The sequence below is a fragment of the Leptopilina boulardi genome, unplaced genomic scaffold (genome assembly GCF_019393585.1).
Source record: "Leptopilina boulardi isolate dan_hultmark-lab unplaced genomic scaffold, ZJU_Lbou_2.1 LbouV2_1, whole genome shotgun sequence".
Classification (NCBI taxonomy): domain Eukaryota; kingdom Metazoa; phylum Arthropoda; class Insecta; order Hymenoptera; family Figitidae; genus Leptopilina; species Leptopilina boulardi.
The window spans coordinates 986,788-1,013,150 of record NW_026137640.1 but is presented as its reverse complement, the minus strand read 5'-3'; the positions used below and the strand labels follow the sequence as shown (position 1 = coordinate 1,013,150).

The window sequence follows — 26,363 nt, the reverse complement described above, 5'->3', positions numbered from 1 at the left end:
TCATCATAAACATTGTGAATTTCATCGACATATGATTTTAAAATCGATAAATGGAATTTTTCAAAATAGAAAATAAATGATTTTTTAAACTAATTTTCATTTGTTGTTTTGACAATCTATAAATCAAATATAATAAATATAAAATTGAACTTATCAGTCTATTTACTATGTTTGTCAAACATTAAAAAAAAAAAATTTGCTAAAGCTTTTTGCATTAGTAAGCATTATGCAAACTGAGTATTCAAACTGATAATTCCTCTTTGCGCTGTACCATTACATTCTATCAGTCGAAAAAACATCGTTGCACTAAGCTCATTATCTTAACTTCGGAGTTTATATATATATATTTCAAAATAATTTTTTATATAATTAAAAAAAATGTATTTTCATAAATTAATTGAATTATTATTTATTAGTGGTGTTATTGTGGAAATTAATAGTTATAGAATTCTAGGTGTATTTCCAATGAATTCAAGAAGTCATAATAATATGTTTGATCCTTTAATGAAGGGTTTAGCAAAACGAGGACACAAAATAGATGTCATAAGTCACTTTGAACTCAAGAATCCTCCAGATAATTATAGGACAATTATTAATTTACATGGGACTAGACACGATTTAACCAACAATATTTCAGTTGAACATGCCTCACAAATTGGACACGATCCAATAATACATATTAGCACAACTTATGGCAATGAATTTTGTGAATTAATGAACCTTGAAGAATTTCAAAAAATTATCAAAAATCCAATACATCATTACGATCTCATCATAACTGAGGTAAAAAATAATATTTTTATTATTTTTAGAAATAAAAAAAAATTATATGAGAAATAAATTTATATCAAAATTCAGGCATTTAGCTCAAATTGCTATATTGGATTAGGATATGTTTTAAAAGCACCGGTAATAACAGTTTCAACATTATTGGATTTTCCATGGGTATCTGATGCCATGGGTAATCCAAGTTCAACAGCTTTTGCCACAAATGTCTTTATGGATAAAGCATTTGTCACAACGTTTTTTGATCGTTTAAAAAGTACATTTATTCATCATCATACAAAATATAGATTCAATAAATTAACTGATAAAATTCAAACGGAAGCTATGAGAAAATATTTGAGTCCAGATATGCCAAATGTCAGAGAAGTCGAGCGAAGTGTTGCTCTAATGTTTACAAATTATCATCATACATTATATGGACCTAAACCATTCACATCAGCAGTGATTCCAATAGGTGGAATACACGCCGAACAAAATGATGATCAATTCACACCTGTAAGTTTAGAAATATTAATTTTCTAATTAAAAAATTTTTTTTATTAATAACTAACATTAATTTTTAATTATGAAAACAATTTTTTCTACCTCCAAGGAATTAAAACAGTGGATGGATAAAACTACACATGGGGTCATTTATTTTAGTCTTGGATCTATGATTCTCATTGAGAGTCTCCCTAAAGACACTCTACTTGCATTTTATGCATCATTTGCTAAAGTAGCTCCAATAAAAGTGTTAATTAAAGTTCCAAATAAAGATAAACTTCCTTTGGGTCTTCCAAAAAATGTCATGACCTCACCTTGGATACCTCAAATTCCAGTTTTAAGTAAATTTCTATTTTTCATTTCTAAAAAAAAAAGAATAAGATAATTTTTACTACTTTCGGAGTAAAACGAGAACTGTCCGAAGTTTCTGCACATCTCTGGAAAATTTTACTCCAAAAATAGTAAAAATTTACTCAAGAAATATAGTAAAAATTACTACGGAAACAGTAAAATTTACTACAGAAATAATCAATTATATACTATTTTTGGAGTAAAAGTTGACAGAGATGCTGACAGTTCTCGTTTTACTCTGAAAGTAGTAAAAATTACTTTTTCTTCCATTATATTTTATATTTTAAAAATTAATTATTACTTGTAGAACACAAGAATACAAAGGTATTTATCACACATGGAGGATTAATGGGCACAATGGAAGCACTTTACAATGGCGTTCCCTTAATTGGTTTACCCTTTTTTTCTGATCAACAGCCAAATATGGAGATTTATGTTAAAAAAAATATGGCAATTCTATTGGATCCAAAAACAATTAATGAGAAAAAAATAACCGATGCTCTAAATAGTATCCTAACTGATCCGAAATATAGGTAATTTTATTTTAATGAAAAATTAATTAATTAAAAATTAATTTGGATATACTTCAAAAGTAGGGGAATTTTTTTTTTTTTCATTAAATTTTATATTATTTTCCTTAGGGAAGCTGCGAAACGTGAATCTCTTTTATTTCGCGATAGGCCAATGAGTATATTGGACACTGCAAATTTTTGGGTTGAATATGTCATTAGAAATGGACCAAATTGTTTAAGATCACCAGCAGTCGATTTGTATTGGTGGCAAGTTGAATTGTTGGACGTTTATGCATTTATATTAATTTCTTTTATAATCGTCATCTATCTTTTTGTATTTTTTATCAAAAAAATGGTTAAGATACTAAATAATTCATTGAAAAATTCTCAAAATTCAAAGAAAAATAAATGAATAAAAAAATAATTTTTTTTTTTTTAAAGTAATTAGGTAAATTAGGTAAAAAAGTAATGTTTATCAAAAAATTTTAATTCAATTATCCCCTTTTTCAAATCTTAATTAATAAGAGATTAATAAGTTGAAAATTCATTGAACTTTAATCCATGACCTTTAAATAAAAAATTATCATTATTTAATCAGGTATTTTTTTTGATGTTTGAAAATATTTAAAATTTATTTTATTAAATTTTATTTTAGTTTCAATATTTACCTTTATAAAATTTTAAATAATTTTTTTTTTCAAATTAAAACCTAAAAAATTCAATATATTTCTTTAATCATAATTACTAACAACGTTTAACGATTTAATTGTCATTAAAAAAAAAAAATATTCTTTTTTATTAATACCGAAAAATAAAATCCAAAAATTCATATTTCTTGATTATTAATCGACAGTTGTCACTATTTTTAATTTGAAACTGCATTTTTGATGATAGACAATTTTTATTCATTATTGCGTAATTCTAATGAGATAGAACATTGCACGCATTCTCTATATTGTCATCAACGAGTCATTTCTGAGGGCCAATTTATTATTCTAAAAATATGTCTCTAATTTTGCAAAAAAAATTCGCTCACAGAGGATAAAGAAAAAAATATTTTTGTAAAACGATCAGTCAGTGTCATAGAGAATAATGTTTCGTTTCTAGAAAACAATTTTTTTTTTCGGTGCATTGTTTTCTTTTTTAAAAAAAAAGAAAATTCATTAACAGAAGGATAGAATAAAAAATTATTCATTAATAGAAGAATAAATAATATTTATAAAATAAATTATTTAAGAAAAAAATTGCAATAAAAATAAATAATGCATTAAAAAGCAGAGAAAAATATTAAACCAATATTTTGTATAAGACGAATTAAAACAAGAAAAATTTTAATTAAAAACAAGAATTTAAAAGATTAAAAAATATTTATATTGAAAATAGAACAATAGAAGAGTAAAAATATTAAATTATTTAAACAAAATTAGTAAAGAGAAACAAAATTAGTAGAAAAAAAAAATTTCACAATAGAAAAAAAAAATAGAAAAAATATTTTAATCAAAATGAAATTAAAAATATATTTGACAATAATTTTGAATATTTTCTATTATTGCAATGGTTATCGTATTTTGGGAATATTTCCATTTAATGCAAAAAGTCATTTTATGATGTATGGTGAATTAATGAAAGGACTCGCAAAAATGGGACATCAAGTGGACGTGATAAGTCCATATCCATTGAAAAAACCCTATCCTAATTATTCGGATGTTATTGTTTATCCTCAAGTCACGCAAGGACTCGTGAATAATTTAACATATCGCGAGATGAAATTGTACACTTCTGGTACGCCAGTAGCATTTGTTGGTAGCGTTGCTGGTAATCAAATTTGTCAAGGTATGGCCGATCCAAAAGTTTTTAATTTTCTACAAAATCCACCCAATGATCCACCGTATGATGCAATTATTGTCGAGGTAATATTTTTTTAATTTCAATTTTTAATTTCAATTTCAATTTCAATTTCAATTTTTAATTTTTATTTTAATTTTTCATTTAATTTTAATTTAATTTCTGTTTTTTAAACGAGATTCAAAATATTTTTTTTTGATAAAATTGTTCTATCTAAATAGAATAAAATATTTTACTTACGAATATGTTGACAGAAAACTGGTTAATTCACTCACCTGTAACAGAAAACAAATATTTTATTAGAATAAAAAAAAAATTGAAATATTTCTATTTATTTTTTGCTGCATTTAAACAAATCATTGAACAATAATAAATTGTTATAATTTTAATTTTTATATAAATCAGAAATAACACATTATTAAATAAAATTCATTATTTTATAATGAATATTATAATTAAAAATTATTATTATTATTATTATTATTATTATTATTATTATTATTAGATTATTATTAGATTATTAAATAGTTTAATGAAATGTTATGTCATTGTAAATGTGGCTCTTTATTAAAATGACATAAGTTTCCAAGCAGACTGTATTATAAAAAAAAATTGCATAATCATTTATATCAGTTTAGAACATAAAAATAGCAAGTCATTGTTCTCTCTTTTTCTCTCTCTCTCTCTCTCTCTCTGAAGACTATTGATCTTATCAATAATTTATAGCTCGCGATTAATTAGCATATATTATCTATAGCGAAAAAAAAATCATAAGCTCCAATTGATTCATCATTTGTTTGAAAACAAATAAAAAAAAATTAAATATATTTTTTAATAAAATATTTTTTAAATAAAAATAATTGTATTATTATTTAAGAAATAACACAATTTTTATTATATAAATATTTAATTATTATTATTAATTATTATTTAAATTGATTAAGTTAATTTCTTTTTTGATTTGTTAAAACAAAATTTCAGATTTTTGGAGCACATTGTTTTTTGGCATTGGGTTCAAAATGGAATGTTCCTGTAATTGGTGCAAGTTCCGCTGTTCTTTATCCCTGGATGCATGATATTATTGCAAATCCCGAAAATTTGGCATTTGTCTCAAATAATTTAATAAATTATGCAGAGAATTTGGATTTTTCATCAAGACTCTATAATGTCATTAGTGCTAGTTTTAATAAATTTTATTTCAATTACATCACAGCTTCTCAAGATGAGATTATAAGAAAATATTTAGGACCAAATGCAATGGGTGTTAGAGAAGCAGAATCAAATGTTGCAATGATTCTTGTTAATTCATATTTTTCTCTAAATGGCGTAAGGCCATTTACACCAGCACTTATCGAAGTTGGTGGTCTTCACGTTCAAGACGAAAGTCCCGAATTGTCCAAGGTTATTAATTAATATTTTCTTTTTTTTTTTATTCTTTTACTTAATTAATAAATTTTTTTAAATACCAATTATCAGGATCTGAAAAAATGGCTCGACGAAAGTAATGAAGGTGTTGTATATTTTACATTTGGTTCAATGGTGAGAATAGAGACATTTCCCTTAAATATAATCGATAATTTTTACAAAGCATTTGCGAAAATTGCTCCTGTTCGGGTTTTAATGAAAATACCAAGAAAGGAAGATTTACCGGAGGGACTGCCTGACAATGTTCTCGTACTACCTTGGATGCCACAATTGAAAATTTTACGTGAGTCACAAATTATAAAGAATGATTTTTATGTTCACCCTAAAAAAAATTATACCCTGTATATCATCGCATTTTATTATATTCCAAAATTAAATTTAAAAATAAAAAATTCATATTTCCTTTTTGTAAGATGCTATTAAAATTAAAATAATTTATATAAACGAAATTTAACTACAACTCACAATCAATTTTAATAAGATTACTTAACTGGTTTTAATAAATTCAAAAAACTGGAGATTCAACTCTATACGTATAAATTAATTTAAATTGTCTTTCCTTATAAATTTTTCATAAAAAAAAAAATTAATTTCTTAAAAAAAAATTTCTATATTTTTAATAGAGAAAAAATTTATTTTTATAGAACATCCAAATGTAAAAGTTTTCATAACACATGGAGGTCTCATGGGAACTCAGGAATCGATATATTCTGGAGTACCAATGATAGGCATACCACTTTTTGCTGATCAATTTGTAAACATTGATTTATATGTATCAAAAAAAATTGCAATCAAATTGGATATTGACAATTTTAATGACAAAGATTTAGTTCATGCATTGAGTTCAATTTTAACTGATCCAAATTATAAGTGAGTATATAAATTATTCGTATTATATTAAAATGAAAAAAATAAATATATAAAATAAATTTCAGAAAAGCAGCAAAACGTATTTCTGAACAATTTAAAGATCGACCAATGACACCAATTGACACTGCCGAATATTGGATTAGATATATAATAAAAAATGGTAAAAATTCATTAAGATCACCGGCAATGGATTTATCATGGTGGCAATTGGCTTTACTTGATGTTTATGGATTTTTACTTCTCTCCTGTATTCTACTGTTGTTCTTAATTTACATTCTTGTGAAATTAATAAGAAACAATTTATTTAAAAATAAAAAAGTACCATTTTCTAAAAAAGTCAGATAACTAATTTTTTAATTATTAATAATTTTTAATTACTAATTTTTAAATTACTAATTTATTTATATTGTAAAAATATAATGTTGAAAATTTTGAAAATATTTATCAAATAAAAATCTCAGTATAATATATAAAAATTAGTTTTCAAATAAAATTCGCGACATTGATTATAATTCCCCCCCACCCCTCCACATATTTTTAAATTAATCCAATAATATTTTCCTTTAAAGCTGCTTGACATGAAAAGAGTGAAATATAAATAATCTTATCAGAATTTAATGAGTGTTTTTGTAGCTGAATAAGTTTTATATTTTAAAAATGAGAAGGGGAAAATCTTCGTTAGTTTAAAGGAAAAATGTTCTTTATTAGAACTATAGTGAGAAGAAGAGGAAGAAGAGTTTAAAAGCATTGTTGTGTTTACAAAATAGTTACCGGATCTTTTTAAAATATTAACGGATTGATTTCAATAACGGTAAAAAAAAAAAAAAATTTGCCTAAAAGAAAAGAAAATTCATTCAATATAAAAATCAATATAAAAATGCGTCTCATTAATTTTATGTGTATTTTATTATTTTGTTTTATAAATATTAATGAAAATAATGGATATCGAATATTGGGAATATTTCCATCAAATGTGAGAAGTCATTTTGTAATGTTTGAAAAATTAATGAAAGGTTTAATAATAAAAGGACATGATGTCGATATAATAAGTTATTTTCCACTCAAGGAGAAAATTAAAAATTATAAACACATTTCTGTTGATGAACTACTACCAGCTAAACATAATAATGTTAGTTTTCAAAGTTTTATAAAACCAATGAGAAATATTTTTTGGGTATCATTGGTCGCCGACGATATTGGAAATAAATTTTGTGATATCTTTAAACATCAACAAGTGAATGATATACTTAATAAATCTTCTCATGTGCCATATGACCTTGTTGTCACTGAGGTATTATATTTAAAAAAAAAAACAGTTGATTTCATCTTCATGAATCATCGATAATTATTTTTCTAAATCATTTCATTTTTAAAATTACTAATTCCACAGAAAATTAAAAGGCATTAAAATAAGCTGCAACGCTTATTATTATTTTAATTCAATTTCGCTTATTTTAATCCATTTTGGTATTAAAATAAGCAAAATTGGATTAAAATAATAAGCGTTGCAGATTATTTTAATGCCTTTTAATTTTCTGTGTCTTAATTAATATTTTTTATTTTTCCAGTTATTTTTTGCACCATGTTATTTTGCACTTGGTCGTTATTTAAATGTTCCAATTGTTGCAATGTCAAGTAATGCATTATTTGATTTTATGAATGATCCTTTTGGAAATCCAATAAATCCATCATTTATACCATCGGGTATGGTAACATATTCACAAAAAATGACATTTTGGCAACGACTCGTAAATACAATTTGCACGAATTTTATGAAAATTATATTCAATCGAAATATTCAAATACAGGACAAATATGTGGAAAAATATTTTGGACCTGGTTATCCAACTGTTTATGATTTACAAAAAGAAATTGCCTTAATACTTGTCAATTCACATTTTATATTCAATGGAATTCGTCCAATCACTCCTTCAATCGTTGAAGTTGGTGGAATGCACATTCAAGATGAGGGAGAAAAATTGCCACAGGTATGTGCATTTCAATATATAAAGATAGAGAAATAAAATTTCAATGAAATTTTTATTCAACAAAAAATTCCTAAAATTTTTATAATTCAAAACAGGAAATACAAAAATGGCTCGATGAAAGTGATGCTGGTTGTATTTATGTAACATTTGGATCAATGGTGAAAATTGAATCGTTTCCTGATGAAATTTTAGATGCATTTTACACTACTTTCCGAAATATCGCACCAATGAGAGTATTAATGAAAATTGCTAATGAAAAAGAATTACCATCTGGATTGCCAGAAAATGTAAAAACACATCATTGGCTACCACAACTCGAAGTTTTAAGTGAGTTTATTATTTAAAAAATTATAATGCAAATGAAACAAAAATTGTTTACTTTAATTTTTAGAGCACAACAATACCAAAGTTTTTGTTACCCATGGAGGCTTAATGGGAACAATGGAGGCAATTTATTACGGAGTTCCTATGATAGGAGTGCCTTTATTTGGAGATCAACATTCCAATATGCATCACTATGAACGACAAAAAATTGCCATCTTGATGAAACTTGAAACTATTACTGCTTCACGATTCACAAATGCTATTCAAACTATTTTAAATGTTCCAATTTACAGGTTACTATTTTTTTTTTTACAGCAAAACAAAAATTCTTGCTCAACAGAATATGAAATTTAAAATTATTAATTTACTACACTGAGAAAAAATATGCTATTAAATCAATAGCATTTCTGCCAACGATATAAATATTATTGATTCAAAAGCATATGCTATATAGAATCTATAAAATATTTTACTTTTATAGCATTTGCTTTTGAATCAATAATATTTATACCTTTGGAAGAAATATTATTGATTTAATAGCATATTTTTCTCACTGTATTATAGTTATTAATTATTATTATTATTATTCAGAGTATTTATGTTCCGGAGCCCCTAAAATTTTAGAAACGAAAAAAATTTTTAGGGGGGGGGGGATCTGGAACAAAAATCTCTTACTAAATATTATTATTATTATTAAATTCATAATTTCAGGACAACAGTGAAGAAATTATCGGAAATGTTTAAAGATCGACAGAATTCACCTTTGGAAACAGCAATTTTTTGGGTTGAATTCATTTGTCGAAATGGAAATGTTCTCAAATCACCGGCCATTGATTTAGAATGGTGGCAATTGAATCTATTGGATGTTTATGGATTTATATTATTCATTATTTTCATTACATTTTATATTATCTATTCTCTTTCAAGAATTCTGATAAGACTTTTACGAAGACTGAAATCTCATAAAAAATTCATATCAGGAACTGTAAAGAAGAACATGTAGATTATTCCATGTGTCTCACACACTCTCTATACAACTCTCTAGTCCATATTATATAAATATATAAAAATTTTACATTTTACAAATATATAAATAAATTTTTTTATTTCAATTCATAAATATATGTATAATTTTTGCTCCTTAATGCTATATATCAGATTAGAAGCTTAATTTTTGAAATTAAAAACTATTTTTAAAATTTGGGTGTATGTATCTATGTGTCATGTGCCTGTAAGACAAAGACGACAAATTTAACTTTGAATGGTATACACGTCACAGTGACAACCAACCAATGGGATAGTTACTATATTTTCGAGAAATTTCGAGTGATTATCGTTTAGAGATTTATTATATATATAATATCTGTGTACACTTATAACTAGTCATTAGTTATCAGTTTTTGATATTAATATGTCTCAAGAATATTTTATTTCTTTTTTACTCTTCATAAAGTACGCATCATATCATTTAAATTCGTCGCAATATTCTTTTTCGTTATTAATAAATCAAAAATTAAAAAAAAAATTATAAATTACTAAACAAATAATACTAAAAATAAATAATAAAAATATAAAAAAATAGTTAAATAAGTACAGAATATATCTATTAAAAATTAAAAAAAAGAAATATATATATACATATAAAGCAAAAAATGGGTTTACAAAAGATTTTCATGACATTGTTATTCATTGGGGTGTTGAATTTTGAATTTAACAATGGATACAGAATTCTTGGAATTTTCCCATTTCAGGGAACAAGTCATTTTGTTATGTTTGAAAAAATCATGAAAGAATTGGCAAGAAAAGGTCATCAAGTTGATGTTATTAGTCATTTTCCTTTAAAAGTGCCACAAGAAAATTATCATGATTTTAGTATTAAAGGAAGTGCTCCAGAAACAAAAAATAATGTCACATTTGAAGTGATTGAAAATATATCGAAATTTTTTGATATAAGAGATTTTTTACAATTGGAAATGAATGGACTTTGTGATATTATGGGACATTCAGTGATGCAAGATTTTATTAATGGACCACATAAAAATATATCCTATGATCTTATTATAATCGAGGTGAGAGTTTAATTATAAATTAATTAATAATTATTATTAAATTATAATTATAATTTTGTTTATAGATATTTATGAATCCTTGCTTTTTGGCATTTGGTCATCATTATAAAATTCCAATGATTGGAGTGACAAGCAGTATTCTTTATGAATGGATGAATGAACCATTTGGAAATCCAGCAAGTCCTTCATTAATTTTTAATTCGGAAAAAAATTCTTTTATTTCAAATTTTTATAAAAGATTAATTAATACAGTTAACAATTTTCGTGGGAAATTATTGTTCAATTATTATTCACAAGAACAAAATAAATATGTGAGAAAATATTTTGGTGATAATTTTCCAACTATTAATGAACTACAAAAAAAAGTGGCTCTAGTTTTGGTGAATTCACATCATAGTTTGACGGGTGTCAAACCATTGACAACATCTGTTATTGAAGTTGGAGGATTACATATTCAAAAAAATGAGGAAAACCTATCTGAAGTATTTTTCAAACAAAAAAAAAATGATAATTTTATAATTATTTTAATAATTATAGTTTATAATAATGAAATCAATAATTGTTTTTGCAGGATATTAAAAAATGGCTCGATGATAGTACAAATGGATGCATTTACATAAGTTTTGGATCAATGGTTCTTTTTGAAACATTTCCAATGTATTTACAAGACGCTTTTTACACAGCATTTCAAAATTTACCACATTTACGATTTTTAATAAAAATCAAAAATATTAGTGATTTACCGACAAAACTTCCGGACAATGTTAAAAGTTTCTCTTGGATTTCACAGTTACAAGTGTTTAGTAAGTTTAAAATAAACTTATTAAAGAAAATTAAAATTAAAACTGTATTTTAATGTAATTTTTATGACCCCTTAAAAAATTTTAAAGGGGTCATAAAAATCACGCTTTATAATTATTAAGAAATTAATTCTCTTTTAGAGCACAAAAATGTCAAGATATTTGTAACACATGGAGGAATGATGGGTGCATTAGAATCAATTATGAATGCAATACCAATTATTGGAATGCCATTGTTTGCTGATCAATCATTGAATCTCGAAAATTTGGTACAAAGGAATATTGCCATTTCGTTAAATTGGAAAACTGTTAATGGTGAACAACTTACAAGTGCCATTTCTCGTATATTAAATAATTCTATGTACAGGTAATATACATAACATTAAATTTTCATATAGTCGTAAATTTTCCACCCAACCATACAAAATTATATATATAGGGAAATATATTGGTTTAAATGTAAATATAATATAAATGTAAATGTTATGAAAATGTCAATCTATAAAGATAACTGAGCTTTTGTTTCTTCTACAAACTGCTGGTTCAATTAATTTCTATTTATGTTATTTAATTATATATTTTTAAATTTAATTTCTCTTTGTATTATAAAAATTACTTTTATAAAAATTACTTTTATTTAAAATTAAATGTTTAATTAATTATAAAAAATCAATAATTTGAATTTAATAATTAATTTTTAAATAATAAATATTTTAGAAAAAATGTTATGAAATTATCTAAATTATACATGGATCGACCGTTAAGTCCTTTGGAGACAGCAATTTTTTGGATTGAATATATTGGAAGAAATGGAAATATCCTTCAATCACCAGCAATAAAATTGAAATGGTGGCAGGTGGAACTTTTGGATGTTTATGGATTTTTGTTATTGGCTATTTTTCTTATTTTTTATATTATTTATTTTATTGCATTAAAATTATCAAAATTATTCCCTCCTTTTAAATACGGGCAAAAATTAATGTCAAAAAAGAAACAGTAAAACTGATCGATTTGAATATTAAAAAAAAAAATTTTTAATTTAACTGTAAATAAAAAATTGTTTTTAATTTTAATTTCTATTATTATTTTAAAATAAATAAATGTAATATTTTTGAAATTTTTTTTTTATAAAATAAAACAGTCTACGATTTTATATATATCTATTACGACCTTGAAGTTATGAAGTTCATTTCTGTTATCCCCCCCCCTCTCTCTCTCTCTCTCTCTTTGAAGATGTTACAAGACCATGTGATACTCTTGTCACACCATTCGAGATAATCGGTTTCATTATTGAAAGCTATTGAGAATAACAATAAATTTTAAGTGGAAAAAAAAATTATTCTTTAAAAAAAATATTCTAGTGTTAATTTAAACTCAGTGTTAATTAAATTCCAAAATGGGATATATTTTAACAATTATAACAATTGTCACTCTTGTTATTATTAATAATAGTGAAATAAGTGATGGCTACAGAATATTGGGATTATTTCCATTAAATGGTAAAAGTCATTTTGTTATGTGTGAACAATTAATGAAAACTCTTGCCAAAAAGGGTCATCAAGTCGATGTTGTTAGTCATTTTCCACTTAAAAAACCATTTTCTAATTATAGAGATTTTAGTTTAAAAGGTTCAATACCAAATGTTGTTAATAATTTAACTTTTCAACAATTTAACCAATTTACCCAAGGTTCTTTTAAACATTTTGTCGATATTACTGGAAATGAAATATGCAAGTTATTAAACCATCCAGTCATCAATAATATCATTAAAAATCCTCCCAATGATCCACCGTATGATCTCGTCATTGTTGAAGTAAATATTTTAAATTATTATTATTATTATTATTATTATTATTATTATGTTTCTGATTATTACTTTTTTTATTATTCTAAAAAAAATAAAAGAATTTTTCAAAAGTATTTATCATTGAATTTTTTTTTATCAAATTCATGTGATAAATATATTGATAAAATTCGATAAAAATTAATTTATTTTTCAAATTTTTTTCTATAATAATGATTAATAATTATTAATATAATTATGAAATATTAAAAATTATTAATAAATATATTTAAAAAAAAAAAAAACTGTTTTAGGTATTCGCTGCACATTGCTATTTTGCATTTGGACGACATTTAAAAGTGCCAATGATTGGTGTTTCAACAGCGGCATTATATGATTGGATTAGTGAACCAATAGGAAATCCAGCTAATCAGGCAATTATTCCCGGCGCATTTTCAGGATTAAATTTTAAAATGAATTTTTGGCAACGATTAAAAAATACATTAATGTCACATATAATTAAAAATGGTTTCAATTATTATGTTTCTGAACAATCGAAATTTGTTGATCAATATTTTGGTCCAGGATATCCTGGTATTTATCAACTTTCCAAAGAATTTGCTCTATTGTTAGTAAATTCACATTACAGTATTAATGGAATTCAACCTTTGACTCAAGCTGTTGTTGAAGTTGGAGGTTTACATATCGAAGACAGTGGAATTAAATTGGATACGGTTGGTTAACGATTCCTATTTTTTAAACACAAAACTTTTTTTTTTTGTTAAAAAAATTGTCAGGTATTTCTCACTAAGACAAAAATAGGTAATTAATAATAATAATAAAAATAAAAATAAATATGTTTCTGAGGTTGGCAAATATTGAAATAAATATATCTTTTCTGAACAGGATCTTCAACAATGGCTTGACGAAAGCACAAAGGGCTGTATTTATATATCGTTTGGATCAATGGTAAAAATAGAATCCTTCCCTATTGAAACTCTCAAAGCTTTTTATTCAACTTTTCGAAATATAGCGCCAGTTCGAGTTTTAATGAAAATCGCAAACCCAAAGGAATTGCCACCAGATCTTCCCAAAAATGTGATGATACATTCTTGGCTACCGCAAATTCAAATTCTAAGTATATAAAACTATAATTTTGAATTTCTTTAAAAAAAAATTTTTTAAATACCTGTTTTCCGTTTAGGCCTCGTTAAAATAAAAATTTAATAAATTACGGATGTAAAATTAATTCAATATAAATTTTAGATACAATCACAGAAAATTAAAAGGCATTAAATGCCATTTAATTTTCTCCCAGATAGCACGGAAACTTGCAGCAAGCTTGCGGCAAGTTCACCGTGCAAGCTTACTGAAAGCTTGTCTGATCTAGCGAAATGTCCCACCCAGGGCAAGCTTGCCGTGAAATCTTGCTGTAAGCTTTTCAGGAAAGGTTGTAAGCTTGCTACGTAAGGTTGCAGGAGAATTTCAACAAGCTTCTGGAAAGGTTGCTGCAAGGTTGCTGCAAATAGCTACTCGACCAACTATCAGAGAATAAAAAAATCTTGCTCTTAACCCTCGACTGTTTTTATGAGTTGAAAAACAGTTGAAAAACGAGGGTTAAGAGCAAGATTTTTTTATTCTCTGATAGTTGGTCGAATAGGTTCTCGGTTAGGGTCTTTGGTTAGTGTCTGTCGAACCCGGGTTCAATTCCCAGTCCCCTCAAATTTGTTTCGAAAATTTTCTCGTTAAGTTTTCAAATAAAAATAAACAGGACATAATTAATAAATAATAAACCTCACAAGGATTTTCAAATTTAGAAAACAAATAAATTTTTTATTAATTTAAAATGTATTTTTTAAAAATTGCAGCAACCTTGCAGCAACCTTACCAGAAGCTTGTTGAAATTCTCCTGCAACCTTACGTAGCAAGCTTTCACGGCAAGCTTGCCCTGGGTGGGACATTTCGCTAGCTCAGACAAGCTTACAGTAAGCTTGCACGGTGAACTTGCCACAAGCTTGCTGCAAGTTTCCGAGCTATCTGAGCTGTGATACTAAAATACCCATTTTCTCTAAAATTAACGAAACATTTATAATATTTAAAAATATTTCAGAGCACAAAAATGTACAAGCATTCGTCACTCATGGTGGATTAATGAGTAGTTTAGAAGCAATTTACTGTGGAGTTCCAATGATTGGAATTCCACTTTTTGGAGATCAGATTATTAATATAAAATCTCTACAGGAACGAAAAATAGCAACTTCATTGAATTATAAAAACATTACTGAAAGTGAATTCACAAATACTGTGAAAACCGTACTGAAAAATACGGAATTTAGGTGAAGATTTTTTTTTTATAATTACTTTTTAATTGATTACATTAATAATTAACTATTTAAATTATTATTATTATTATTATTATTATTATTTATTATTAACTAATTATTAAAATTAGATTTAATTGGTTATAATTAATTTTTTTTGTTAGAGAAAACGTCAAGAAGTTGTCAAAATTATATTACGATCGTCCTTTGAGTCCTCAGGATACTGCAATTTTTTGGGTCGAATATATAATAAGACACGGGAACGTTCTTCGTTCCCCAGCAATCGATTTATCATGGTATCAAGTTCAATTATTGGACATTTACGGTTTTATATTCTTGGTTATCATCCTTGTTATCTATCTTTTAATATTAATAATTCGCGGTCTAATTAAATGTGTTTTTGGTACAAAAAAGAGGAATAACAAAGAAATTCTTTCTAAAAAGAAGAAATAATATTCATTATTTTATATTATATAGAAGAAATTCTTTAATAATTAAATACACTCGACTTTTTTTTATAAATTTCTTTTTCAAATAATTTTAAATAGTAGAATTTTTAATTAAATAAATTTTGAAATCTGTAATATCTATAATTTTTAGTTTTTTTTTTTTTTAGTGAATGACTGACACGTACTTATATTATAAATATATTTTGTATATTTTATTATTAATAAAATACTAAAGATTTGGAATTTATATAATAGGTAATAAAAATTTAATTATACTTTTTTTTATATTAAAATGAAAATTATATATATAGAATAATGTGAAAAATTCCCATGAGTTTTTTTTTCACAATCGAAACAAAACTCAATAATAAAGAGAAATGAATAATTTTTTTGTTGATCAGAATAAAATATAAAATTTCTCTCTCTATATATATGATCTCTTTTCATTATTTTAATATTGGAAAATAACAAAAATAATAATTCTAAAAGAGAAAAAGTTTCCAATTAATATTAATTGGAGAAAAAATTCCTCCATATTAGAAATAATTATTTTTTTAATAATTTTATTAAAATTTAATTTAATTAAACAAACTTTTTTTCATAAACGTATATTATATTTAGCAAAAGAAAAAGTGGTAATGATTCGAATATTTTATTATTCATATTTAAAAATGAAAGATATATTCTTATCTACAAATTTTAATAGAAATAAAATATAAAAAGAATGTGACAGTTCTTATTTTTAATTTGTGGTAAAAAGGAATAGTTTTTTTAAAAAAAAAACAATATTACTTTTTTGACTATAATAAACAAATATTTAATTTAAAAAAATAAAACAAAAAATTAATTAAATAATTAGTAAATTATTATGAAAAAAGAATTAAAAAAGTCAATTAAAAAAAGCAATGAATAAATATACGAACTAATGAAAAGATTTTTTCACAATGAGTTCATTAAATTTTCTGACAATTGGACTAATTATAATAACTATAATTAATTGTAAAATAAATGATGGTGCAAGAATTTTGGGAATATTTCCATTACAAGGATCAAGTCATTTTGTAATGTGTGAACGATTAATGAAATTATTGGCAAAAAATGGACATCAAGTAGATGTAATTAGTCATTTTCCTCTAAAAGAACCATTTCCTAATTATAAAGATTTTAGTTTAAACGGTACATTACATCCAATTGTAAATAATGTTAATTATTCAGATATACATTTGTTTTCAACAAAATCATTAAAAAATCTACTTCTCTACGCTGGTGATAAAGTGTGTGAATTATTGAAACATCCAATTTTAGAAAATTTTATAAAAAACCCACCAAATCATCCACCTTACGATCTCGTTATCATAGAGGTAATTTTGAAAATTTAATTTAAAAAAAAATTGTATTTAAAAAAAAAAAATTATTTTCCAGGGTGGCTACTAAAATAAAATTTCTGGCTATTTCTATTCCAAAAATTTTTTTTAAATTGTTATTATAAAAAAAATATATTCACTAACCTTCGCCTGCAACCTTTCGTAAATTTTAGAGGAGATTTGATAAAAACACACGCGATTAAAAAAAAATTTCGAACATTTAAATATTAGGAAAAATTAAATACTTTTTTAAGCGATCGCGATTTTAAAATTTTCTAACACTCCCGTAGCAAAATTTTACTGTAAAAAAAAACACACTGAGCACGTCTAAACAGGTTAATACACGAATTGCAACTGTCTGAAATTTATTATCTTTGAAATATTTAATTCAAGTATTGTTTATGACCTTAATAGTTGTACTTTAATGTAAACAAAAGGCTCGAGATGCTGAAAGGTCATAAAATTTTTAAATTTGTTTCGAATTTAAAATACTATTTGAAAATCATCATTTTTTGAAATATTTCACTGATTAAATTAAATTAAATCCCGATCAGTGGCCACCCTGTTTTTTTTACTGCAGTTTATGATTTATTAAATTGTTTTAATTTATTTTATTTTCTTTTATTAATTACTATTCATTAATAATGTATAATATCCATTGCCTTACTTTATTTTTCATAAATTTTAAAAATAATTTTTTGTTTTCTTATTTATTTAAAATAAATAAAAAAAATTTGATTTAAAAAAAAAAAAATTGTAAAGTACTATTTTTTGCAATACGGCCTTGTATGCTTTGTGCAATTCATAATTATATCTTGATGTCATCACCTACATTAAACTGACTGTACTTTTAATTTGCGAATACTATTTTTAAAAGAGTATTTAATTTTCAGTATTAATAGGCCTCGGATCAACTTAAAGGAACAAAAAAAGTCGTTTTAGTCGATTTATATTCCAAAAAAAGTCGAAAAAGTCGATTTTTTTTATTTTAACAAAAAAAATTTACAGATTTTTAAATAAAAAAATTTTTTTTAATATTAATACTTTTGGAAGGGTTGAAGTTGAAATTTTTTAGAAATAATTGAATTTCAAAAGATTTTGTTAATTTTCAGACAATAATTAAATTTTACAGAACTAAAAATAATTTATCAAATAATTTGAGATAACATTTTTTAAAAATAATTGGGAATTTTCAAATATTTACAATTCAGACTTAAAATTTTTTTAATGATTTCACTAAAAAATTTATTAGAAATTGCGGACAAAAATACAATAATTTTGAAAACTATTTTTTATTGAAAAATGGTTTCAGATAGTTGAATTTTTAATGAATATTATAAAAATAGTTAAAAAATAATTGAATTTCCCGTAGAGTTATAATTGAAATTATTAAATTTCAAAAAATTTTCGATGGGAAATTTTGGAAATAATTAAATTTTAAAAGCTTTTAAATTTAAATTTTAAAAAATAATTGAATTTTAATTAAAATTTTGGATAATAATTTAATTTTAGTTGATTTTTGATTGAAAATTTTGATAATAATTAATTTTGAATTGAAAATTTAGAAAATAATTGAATTTTAATTGAAATTTTGGATAATAATTCAATTTTAGTTGATTTTTTATTGAAAATTTTGATAATAAATAATTTTGAATTGAAATTTCTAAGAATAATTGAATTTTAGTTGATCTTGAATTGAAAATTTTGAAAATAATTGAATTTTATTTGATTTTAAATTGAAAATTTGGAAAATAATTGAATTTTAATTGAAATTTTGGATAATAATTCAATTTTAGTTGATTTTTTATTGAAAATTTTGATAATAATTAATTTTGAATTGAAATTTTTGAGAATAATTGAATTTTAGTTGATTTTGAATTGAAAATTTGGTAAATAATTCAATTTTATTTGATTTTAAATTGAAAATTTGGAAAATAATTGAATTTTAAAAGATTTTGATTTGAAAATTTTGAAAATAATTGAATTTTCTTTGATTTTTAATTGAAATTTTGGATAATAATTGAATTTTATTTGATTTTGAATTGAAATTTTGGGTAATAATTGAATTTTATTTGATTTTGAATTGAAATTTTTGAAAATAATTCAATTTTAAAAGATTTTGAATTGAAAATTTTGAAAATAATTTAATTTTCTTTGATTTTGAATTGAATTTTTGGATAATAATTTAATTTTACTTGATTTTGAATTGATTTGTGATTTTGAATTAAAATTTTTTGCTAATTTTATTTGATAATTTTTTTTTAAATTATAAACAATTGTTAAATTTCATATAAATTTTAATTAAAAAATACTAAAAATACTTTATACTAAAAAAATGTATTTTATTAAAAAAATTTTTTAAAAAATGTAAAAAAAAAAGTCGAAGAAGTCACATTTTATTAAAATAAGTCGAAAAAGTCGTAGAAACCGAGGCCTGTATTAATTTTCAAAAAATTAAAATTTATTATTTAATTGAAAAATTGAAAAATTTTAGATTTTCGCTGCACCATGTTATTTTGCATTTTCACGTCATTTAAAAATTCCAATTATTGGAATCACAACATCGTCGATTTATGATTGGATTAATGAGCCATTGGGAAATCCAACAAATTTGGCTTTTGTTCCATGTTTATTCTCTAGTTTACCATCAAAAATGAATTTTTGGCAACGACTAATGAATGTTGTTCTATTTAATCTAGTTAAATATCAGTTCAATTATTATGCTGACAAACAAAAGCGATATATTGATGAATCTTTTGGAGTTGGGTATCCCAGCATTTATGAACTTTCAACGGAATTTGATTTGGTGTTTATAAACTCACATTACAGTTTAAATGGAGTGAAACCAATGACTCCTGCTATTGTTGAGGTAGGAGGACTACATATCGACAATAGCGGAGATAAATTGATACCAGTTTGTATATCAAAATAAATTTTCATTAAATATCTATATTTATATTAATGAAAATCATTTCTTGTCAATTATAATTAAAATGAAAAATTATCCTTTTTTTAAGAAATTGAGAAATAAATTTCTCTTTCGAAATTTTTTTTTTTTTTTTGGCAGGAGTTACAGCAATGGTTGGATGAAAGTAATCATGGATGTATTTACATGAGTTTTGGCTCAATGGTAAAAATTGAATCATTTCCTAAAGAAATTTTAAAAATTTTCTATACCACTTTCGAAAATATTGCACCTGTTCGAATTTTAATGAAAATTGCCAATAAAATGGAATTACCCCCTAGACTACCGAATAATGTCAAAACATATCATTGGCTTCCTCAAATTCAAGTATTGAGTAAGGAATTAAAAAAAAAAACCTTTATTAAAAATTTTAAATAAATAAATTTATCGACTACCCATAAAAATCATTTACTTAATATTTCAAAATTGCTATTTTTATCAAAATTTAAATTAATTTTATCAAAAAAATTTAAACTAATTTTATCAAAAATTGGTATATAAAATGATTGATATTTTAGAGCATAAAAATGTGAAAGCTTTCGTGACTCATGGCGGTTTGATGGGGACATTGGAGTCAATTTACGCAGCAGTGCCAATGGTCGGATTTCCACTATTCAACGATCAAATTCAAAATATCAAAAAATATGAGGAAATGAAAATTGCTATTTTTCTAGAACACGAATGTGTTACGTCAAAAAAATTCACCTACGCTTTGAATATGATTTTAAAAAATCCCAAATACAGGTAACTTTTTTTTGTTTGAAATAAATGAAAAAAGAAATTAAAATATATATTGAAAAAAAGAGAGAGAGAGAGAGAGCTAAAACAAAAGAAGCGAAGAAACAATTTTTTCTGGTATCTTTTTCAATATGAACAATTATATTTATTTTAACAATCAACAATATTGTTTTCAAAATTAATCATTTATCAAGAGAAAAAAAAATGCAATGAAAATTATAATTTAGAAAAAAAACGAATTCTTTTTTCAGAAAAAATATCAAAAAGTTATCAAAATTTTATTTTGATCGACTCATGAATCCTCAAGATACGGTAATTTTTTGGGTGGAATATATTTTACGAAATGGAAATATTTTGAGATCTCGAGCAACTGACATCAATTTTTACCAAGTTGAATTATTCGATATTTATGCTTTTATAGCAATTTTAATATTATTATTTATTTATTTAGCATATTTGATAATTAAATTTATCATTAAAATGATTATTTAACCAAAAGAATTAAATTGTAAATAAATAATTGAAAACGCTAAAATAATTATTACTAATAATTAATAGCTTTTTTTATAATAAATAATTTCTACTAATTCTAATGAATTATAAATTAATAAAAAAATATATATATATATTAATTATAAATAACCTTGAAAATATATTGTAATAATAATTTACGATTAAAAAACAATTTAGAAACTAATCAATTTTTTAAAGCTCTATCTTTGTAGGACTTTGTTCACAAGATTCATAAAGAAATCAATGTTTTCGGTTAGTTTTTTTTTCTCTCATTAATTGCACAGTTTTCATTCATAAACATTATCAAACTTAACAGTTCTGAAATAAAGTAAGAAATAAATTTCATTTACGTTTTAGTAATAATTAATTAATCTATTAATTATTTTTTTATTTAGAAATTTACAAACTTTCAATTTTTTTTTACAAATTAATTTAGTGCCGATAAACACGTTAAAAAAATTCTAATAAATATAAATTTAAATAAATTGTATTTACGATTATAAATATTATAATAATTAGTGTTTTTTTTTTGTTTTATTAAAGTAATAAAAAATAACCGAAAACATGACATTTTTGTGTTTTTTAATTATAATAATAATTATTACAAGTGCTATAAAAAGTGATATTTGTGATGGGGCAAGAATATTGGGCATTTTTCCATTAAATTCAAAAAGTCATTTTACATTAGGAGAACAAATAATGAAAATTCTTGCAAAAACAGGACACCAGATAGACGTCGTTAGTCACTATCCGCAAAAAAAACCGGTTTCCAACTATCGTGATTTAAGTTTACATGGATCAATGATTGATAAAACAAATAATTTGGATTACAATCGACTACAATTTTTATCACCAATTTCAATTGTTCCCGAAATTTCAAATAATACCGGCAGTAATATTTGTAAATTAATTCAACATCCAATACTACAAAATATAATTAAAAATCCACCAAAAAATCCGCCCTACGATCTCGTTATTGTTGAGGTAAAATAATAATTTTATTTTTCATTTATAGATAAAAATATTTTGGTTTAAAATTTTTTTTAATGTATATTTTTACAATGAAAATTTTATTACTGAAAAGAAAATCTTTAACGCAGGGAAAATTTTCTTAGATAAGATTTCAAAAAAATTATTTTTTAAATTATTTTTTTTTTAAATTATTATGTAAAATAGATTAATAAAAATAATAATAAATTAATTAATTAAATAATAATAATGAAAAAAATTCATTTTAAAATAATAAATAATAAATCATAAAACAGAAAAAACTTTAATGAATTGTCGATAACAAAAATTAAGTATAGTTAATTAAAAAAAGAAAAACAAAACAGAAAAAAATATTTATATTTTTATTATCATTTTTTTTATATCCAACGAAATATGGAAAAACTAATGCAGAAAAAAAACTTGTTTCCTTTTTATATATAATTTGATCACGTCATTGTGAATAAAATTATTTTGCAAAATGACACAGCGTATTTCGCTAATTTTATCTGTCATTAGAGTAAAAATTTCAATATTATATATCAGCAAAAGCAATAAATTTTATTTTTTTATCAAAAAATTTATTTCATGTTTTAATAAATTTGTTATCTTATTAAATATTATTATTTAATTTTTTTTTATATATTTTCCGAAAAAAAAACAAATTAAAAATTTTAAAATAACTAAAAAAAAAATTCATTCCTTTTTTGTTTTTAGATATTTACAGCTCACTGCTATTTTGCATTTGCGCATCACTTAAAAGTTCCCATGATAGGATTAATATCATCTGTTGTACAAGAATGGGAAAATGAAGCACTAGGAAATCCTGACAGTTTTGCATTTATTCCAGGAGGATTTACAGGACTTAATGTTGGGGGGAAAATGAATTTTTATCAACGTCTTTTAAATACATTAATGGGTAATCTAATAAAACGACAATTTTACCACTATACTGATCATCAAAAAATATTTATCGATCAATATTTTGGACCCAATTATCCAAGTATTCGCAATCTTTCTACACAATTTGCCCTCGTATTTGTAAATTCTCATTTCAGTTTACATGGAATTCGACCACTAACACCAAGTGTTATTGAAATTGGAGGAGTTCACATTCAAGAAAATGGGGAAAAATTGTCACCGGTTAGTGTTGTTGATTATGAGAAAAAAAGAAATGGAAAAGAAATAATAAAAAAATCCATTTTATTTTTTTTTTTAAATTTTAATAACTTTTGATGAATACACAGAAAATAAAAAGGCATTAAAATAAGCTGCAACGCTTATTATTTTAATCCAATTTTCCTTATTTTAATCGATTTTGGTATTAAAATAAGCAAAATTGGATTAAAATAATATGCGTTGCAGCTTATTTTAATGCCTTTTAATTTTCTGTGAATTATCGACTTTTTTAAAAAAAGAAATTAAATTAAATAAGAATTAATTTTTGAAAAAAATTTAGGATCTTCAAAAATGGTTGGATGATAGTAAATATGGATGCATTTATATGTCATTTGGTTCTATGGTGAATATAGAAACATTTCCCAATGAAACATTGAATGCATTTTACACGGCTTTTGAAAATATTGCACCTGTTCGAATTTTACTAAAAATTGGAAATGAAAAATTACTATCTAAACTTCCCAACAATGTCAAAACACATTCGTGGCTTCCACAAATTCAAATTCTAAGTAAGTAGATCAAAATTGTAGCCATGACAAAAAAAAATTCCAAACAAATGGAATTTTTTATTTTCAAGAGCATAACATCATAAAAATAGAATTTTTTCGAATACCCGATTTGTAATGTAAAGAATATACTAGGTATCTTCCGAATATTCATCAATTAACATAAGAAAATGTAAATTTCTTGATTCCAAATATATTGTATTGGAGATTACCGACGATTGTTGAAAAGGATGTTCGAATTTGTCGAATACTATGCGAATCCGAACGAATCTCGTCGATTTCAGTAAAATCCTAAGTCATGCAGTAAGAATTGTTGCAAGTCACGAATGGTTACGGAGATATACGAGCGAATTCGGCGGTGAATTATACAATTAATCTATTTTTTTTTTTTGCTAGGAACTCTCAATTACTTTAAATAAAATGAAAGCACTATTTCCCTTAATTTCAAAATAGGAATTACAAAAATGACTATAGCAATCCTTAAAAATCTTTAATGAATTCTCAAATATTGTTCAATTGGATTTTCAGTGAACAGGCCCTCGATTTTTTATTATATAAATTCTATAATTTTCTGTGTTTCTGACATTGGAATAACACTTGATTATGACCTTAATTTTGATAACCATATAGCTGATGTTGCGGGTAAGGCCAATAGAGCTCTTGGTTTTATTATACGAAATGCCAATCGTTTTTTGGATTTATCCACCTTAAAGTCATTATATTATTCGTTTGTAAGATTGATCTTAGTTTGCAATCATGTTATTTGATTTCCTTATCAAAAGGATAGCTTGTTAAGACTTTAACACATTCAGTACAAATTTTTACGCTTTGCTGCTTGGCAAAGAGATGTAATTCACGACAGATTTAATCATGATTACTTCGATCTCAGACGTTTATTCAATATCCCTGAAATTTCATCTTATTTTATATATGCTGATTTACTATTTTTATACAAAATTCTTAATAATTATATCGATTGTCCTGAGATTCTGTCAAAAATTAATTTTTATGCTCCATTTAAAAACCTTAGAGGTCGCCCTTTGTTTAAAACAAATTTTCATAGATCAAACTTTGCCAAGAATTCTATTTACGATAGATTGTCCGAAGAGGTAAACTTACATTGTACCAATTTGGATTTTTTTAACTCTTTGTTAAGTAATTTCACAATGTCTTTGCGTAAACTATTTCTTTTTGATAGTAATAACAACGCTACCTAGTTATAGTTATTTTTGTTATTCGGTTTTTAAGAAACATTTATGTTTTATTTTTCATTAATCTTAGTACTTCGGTACGAAAGGGTTAATTCTTTTTTCTTTTGTAAGCCCGTTTGCATGTAAATAAATAAATAAATAATTGAAACTGTTTATTCTAGAACATAAAAATGTAAAAGTTTTTGTAACCCACGGAGGTCTTCTTGGAACATTAGAATCAATTTATTACAAAGTACCAATGATTGGATTTCCTCTATTTGGAGATCAATTTTACAATATGAAAGTTTGCGAAGATAGAGAAATAGCAATTTCTTTGGATTATCACAAATTTACAGCCAATGATTTCCTCGAGGCTTTAAATGTGGTTTTAAAAAATAATAACTACAGGTGAGAAAATTCGAAATTTTTAGAAATTTTTATCTACAAAATAAGAAATTTCTTTTTTTTTATATATAGAAACAATATTGAAGAATTTTCCAAACTCTATTATGATCGTCCTATGAGTTCACAAGAGAGTGTAATTTTTTGGGTAAACTATGTTTTACGACATGGAAATATTTTACGATCTCCTGCTGTAGATTTAGCCTGGTATCAAGTTGAACTTTTGGACGTTTATGGTTTTTTGTTGCTTAATGCAATATTCTTAATCTATATCAGTTTTTTAATTATCCGAACTTTCTACATACTTATTTATCATACAAAGAGATTTGATAAAATTAAAATCTTATCAAAGAAATGAAAATAAAAATTTTAATGAGAAATTTTAATAAAACAATACCCAAAAAAAAATTATTTACTCTTTTTCTATAATTTTTCCTTAATTTTTATATTTGAGGTAAAAAAAATTTTGTACTAAAATTTTATGGAGTTTTTTTTTTTTAATGAGAAAATCTT

General features: G+C 24.0%; 8 protein-coding genes across 15 annotated transcripts in view; 7 read left to right on the top strand and 1 right to left on the bottom strand.

The window, feature by feature from the left end:
• The window catches only part of LOC127284942 (calcitonin receptor-like), a 102,261-nt gene that overhangs the window by 41,338 nt on the left and 34,560 nt on the right, over positions 1–26,363 (bottom strand). The window lies entirely within an intron of this gene.
• Positions 249–2,556, top strand: LOC127284433 (UDP-glucosyltransferase 2-like). Its single transcript, XM_051309896.1, has 5 exons — positions 249–783; positions 859–1,281; positions 1,379–1,610; positions 1,928–2,153; positions 2,262–2,556. The coding sequence occupies exons 1-5, from the start codon at positions 379–381 to the stop codon at positions 2,542–2,544; spliced, it is 1,569 nt and encodes a 522-aa protein (XP_051165853.1). The 5' UTR covers positions 249–378; the 3' UTR covers positions 2,545–2,556.
• LOC127284628 (UDP-glycosyltransferase UGT5-like) lies at positions 2,872–6,713 on the top strand. Its single transcript, XM_051310208.1, has 5 exons — positions 2,872–4,042; positions 4,959–5,378; positions 5,454–5,685; positions 6,047–6,272; positions 6,338–6,713. The coding sequence occupies exons 1-5, from the start codon at positions 3,635–3,637 to the stop codon at positions 6,615–6,617; spliced, it is 1,566 nt and encodes a 521-aa protein (XP_051166165.1). The 5' UTR covers positions 2,872–3,634; the 3' UTR covers positions 6,618–6,713.
• LOC127283967 (UDP-glycosyltransferase UGT5-like) lies at positions 6,942–9,704 on the top strand. The gene is made up of 5 exons (XM_051309216.1): positions 6,942–7,563; positions 7,841–8,260; positions 8,356–8,587; positions 8,652–8,877; positions 9,296–9,704. Exons 1-5 carry the CDS (start codon positions 7,150–7,152, stop codon positions 9,585–9,587), a joined length of 1,584 nt encoding a protein of 527 aa, XP_051165173.1. The 5' UTR covers positions 6,942–7,149; the 3' UTR covers positions 9,588–9,704.
• LOC127284356 (UDP-glucosyltransferase 2-like) lies at positions 10,027–12,629 on the top strand. The gene is made up of 5 exons (XM_051309784.1): positions 10,027–10,653; positions 10,719–11,135; positions 11,225–11,456; positions 11,595–11,820; positions 12,171–12,629. Exons 1-5 carry the CDS (start codon positions 10,237–10,239, stop codon positions 12,451–12,453), a joined length of 1,575 nt encoding a protein of 524 aa, XP_051165741.1. The 5' UTR covers positions 10,027–10,236; the 3' UTR covers positions 12,454–12,629.
• On the top strand, positions 12,696–16,150 carry LOC127284024 (UDP-glucosyltransferase 2-like). The gene is made up of 5 exons (XM_051309333.1): positions 12,696–13,266; positions 13,551–13,970; positions 14,143–14,374; positions 15,347–15,572; positions 15,722–16,150. The coding sequence occupies exons 1-5, from the start codon at positions 12,850–12,852 to the stop codon at positions 16,008–16,010; spliced, it is 1,584 nt and encodes a 527-aa protein (XP_051165290.1). The 5' UTR covers positions 12,696–12,849; the 3' UTR covers positions 16,011–16,150.
• On the top strand, positions 16,748–21,605 carry LOC127284760 (UDP-glucosyltransferase 2-like). Of its 3 annotated transcripts, none has more exons than XM_051310589.1 (5): positions 16,748–17,121; positions 19,865–20,284; positions 20,438–20,669; positions 20,854–21,079; positions 21,325–21,605. In XM_051310589.1, the coding sequence occupies exons 1-5, from the start codon at positions 16,951–16,953 to the stop codon at positions 21,563–21,565; spliced, it is 1,290 nt and encodes a 429-aa protein (XP_051166546.1). In that variant the 5' UTR covers positions 16,748–16,950; the 3' UTR covers positions 21,566–21,605. The 3 variants fall into 3 exon arrangements, with proteins under 3 accessions (XP_051166546.1, XP_051166485.1, XP_051166409.1); XM_051310528.1 differs by having other exon boundaries at positions 16,748–17,367; positions 19,865–20,239; XM_051310452.1 differs by having other exon boundaries at positions 16,748–17,367.
• Positions 21,869–26,261, top strand: LOC127284103 (UDP-glucosyltransferase 2-like). 2 transcript variants are annotated; one of them, XM_051309515.1, is made up of 6 exons: positions 21,869–21,914; positions 22,308–22,570; positions 23,291–23,716; positions 24,033–24,261; positions 25,631–25,856; positions 25,926–26,261. In XM_051309515.1, the coding sequence occupies exons 2-6, from the start codon at positions 22,388–22,390 to the stop codon at positions 26,206–26,208; spliced, it is 1,347 nt and encodes a 448-aa protein (XP_051165472.1). In that variant the 5' UTR covers positions 21,869–21,914; positions 22,308–22,387; the 3' UTR covers positions 26,209–26,261. The 2 variants fall into 2 exon arrangements, with proteins under 2 accessions (XP_051165472.1, XP_051165391.1); XM_051309434.1 differs by lacking the exon at positions 21,869–21,914 and having other exon boundaries at positions 22,007–22,570.

Excerpts from the sequence above, each read along its gene's own strand:
- LOC127284433 (XM_051309896.1), top strand. The coding sequence starts at position 379 with ATGTATTTTCATAAATTAATTGAATTATTATTTATTAGTGGTGTTATT. Across the intron at positions 784-858 it reads ACGATCTCATCATAACTGAG|GCATTTAGCTCAAATTGCTA; the intron begins GTAAAAAATAAT and ends ATCAAAATTCAG. Across the intron at positions 2,154-2,261 it reads CTAACTGATCCGAAATATAG|GGAAGCTGCGAAACGTGAAT; the intron begins GTAATTTTATTT and ends TATTTTCCTTAG.
- LOC127284628 (XM_051310208.1), top strand. The coding sequence starts at position 3,635 with ATGAAATTAAAAATATATTTGACAATAATTTTGAATATTTTCTATTAT. Across the intron at positions 5,379-5,453 it reads AAAGTCCCGAATTGTCCAAG|GATCTGAAAAAATGGCTCGA; the intron begins GTTATTAATTAA and ends ACCAATTATCAG. Across the intron at positions 6,273-6,337 it reads TTAACTGATCCAAATTATAA|AAAAGCAGCAAAACGTATTT; the intron begins GTGAGTATATAA and ends AATAAATTTCAG.
- LOC127283967 (XM_051309216.1), top strand. The coding sequence starts at position 7,150 with ATGCGTCTCATTAATTTTATGTGTATTTTATTATTTTGTTTTATAAAT. Across the intron at positions 7,564-7,840 it reads ATGACCTTGTTGTCACTGAG|TTATTTTTTGCACCATGTTA; the intron begins GTATTATATTTA and ends TTATTTTTCCAG. Across the intron at positions 8,588-8,651 it reads ACCACAACTCGAAGTTTTAA|AGCACAACAATACCAAAGTT; the intron begins GTGAGTTTATTA and ends TTTAATTTTTAG.
- LOC127284356 (XM_051309784.1), top strand. The coding sequence starts at position 10,237 with ATGGGTTTACAAAAGATTTTCATGACATTGTTATTCATTGGGGTGTTG. Across the intron at positions 11,457-11,594 it reads TTCACAGTTACAAGTGTTTA|AGCACAAAAATGTCAAGATA; the intron begins GTAAGTTTAAAA and ends ATTCTCTTTTAG. Across the intron at positions 11,821-12,170 it reads TTAAATAATTCTATGTACAG|AAAAAATGTTATGAAATTAT; the intron begins GTAATATACATA and ends TAAATATTTTAG.
- LOC127284024 (XM_051309333.1), top strand. The coding sequence starts at position 12,850 with ATGGGATATATTTTAACAATTATAACAATTGTCACTCTTGTTATTATT. Across the intron at positions 13,971-14,142 it reads GTGGAATTAAATTGGATACG|GATCTTCAACAATGGCTTGA; the intron begins GTTGGTTAACGA and ends TTTTCTGAACAG. Across the intron at positions 15,573-15,721 it reads CTGAAAAATACGGAATTTAG|AGAAAACGTCAAGAAGTTGT; the intron begins GTGAAGATTTTT and ends TTTTTTTGTTAG.
- LOC127284760 (XM_051310452.1), top strand. The coding sequence starts at position 16,951 with ATGAGTTCATTAAATTTTCTGACAATTGGACTAATTATAATAACTATA. Across the intron at positions 20,670-20,853 it reads TCCTCAAATTCAAGTATTGA|AGCATAAAAATGTGAAAGCT; the intron begins GTAAGGAATTAA and ends TTGATATTTTAG. Across the intron at positions 21,080-21,324 it reads TTAAAAAATCCCAAATACAG|AAAAAATATCAAAAAGTTAT; the intron begins GTAACTTTTTTT and ends TTCTTTTTTCAG.
- LOC127284103 (XM_051309434.1), top strand. The coding sequence starts at position 22,151 with ATGACATTTTTGTGTTTTTTAATTATAATAATAATTATTACAAGTGCT. Across the intron at positions 23,717-24,032 it reads ATGGGGAAAAATTGTCACCG|GATCTTCAAAAATGGTTGGA; the intron begins GTTAGTGTTGTT and ends AAAAAAATTTAG. Across the intron at positions 25,857-25,925 it reads TTAAAAAATAATAACTACAG|AAACAATATTGAAGAATTTT; the intron begins GTGAGAAAATTC and ends TTTTATATATAG.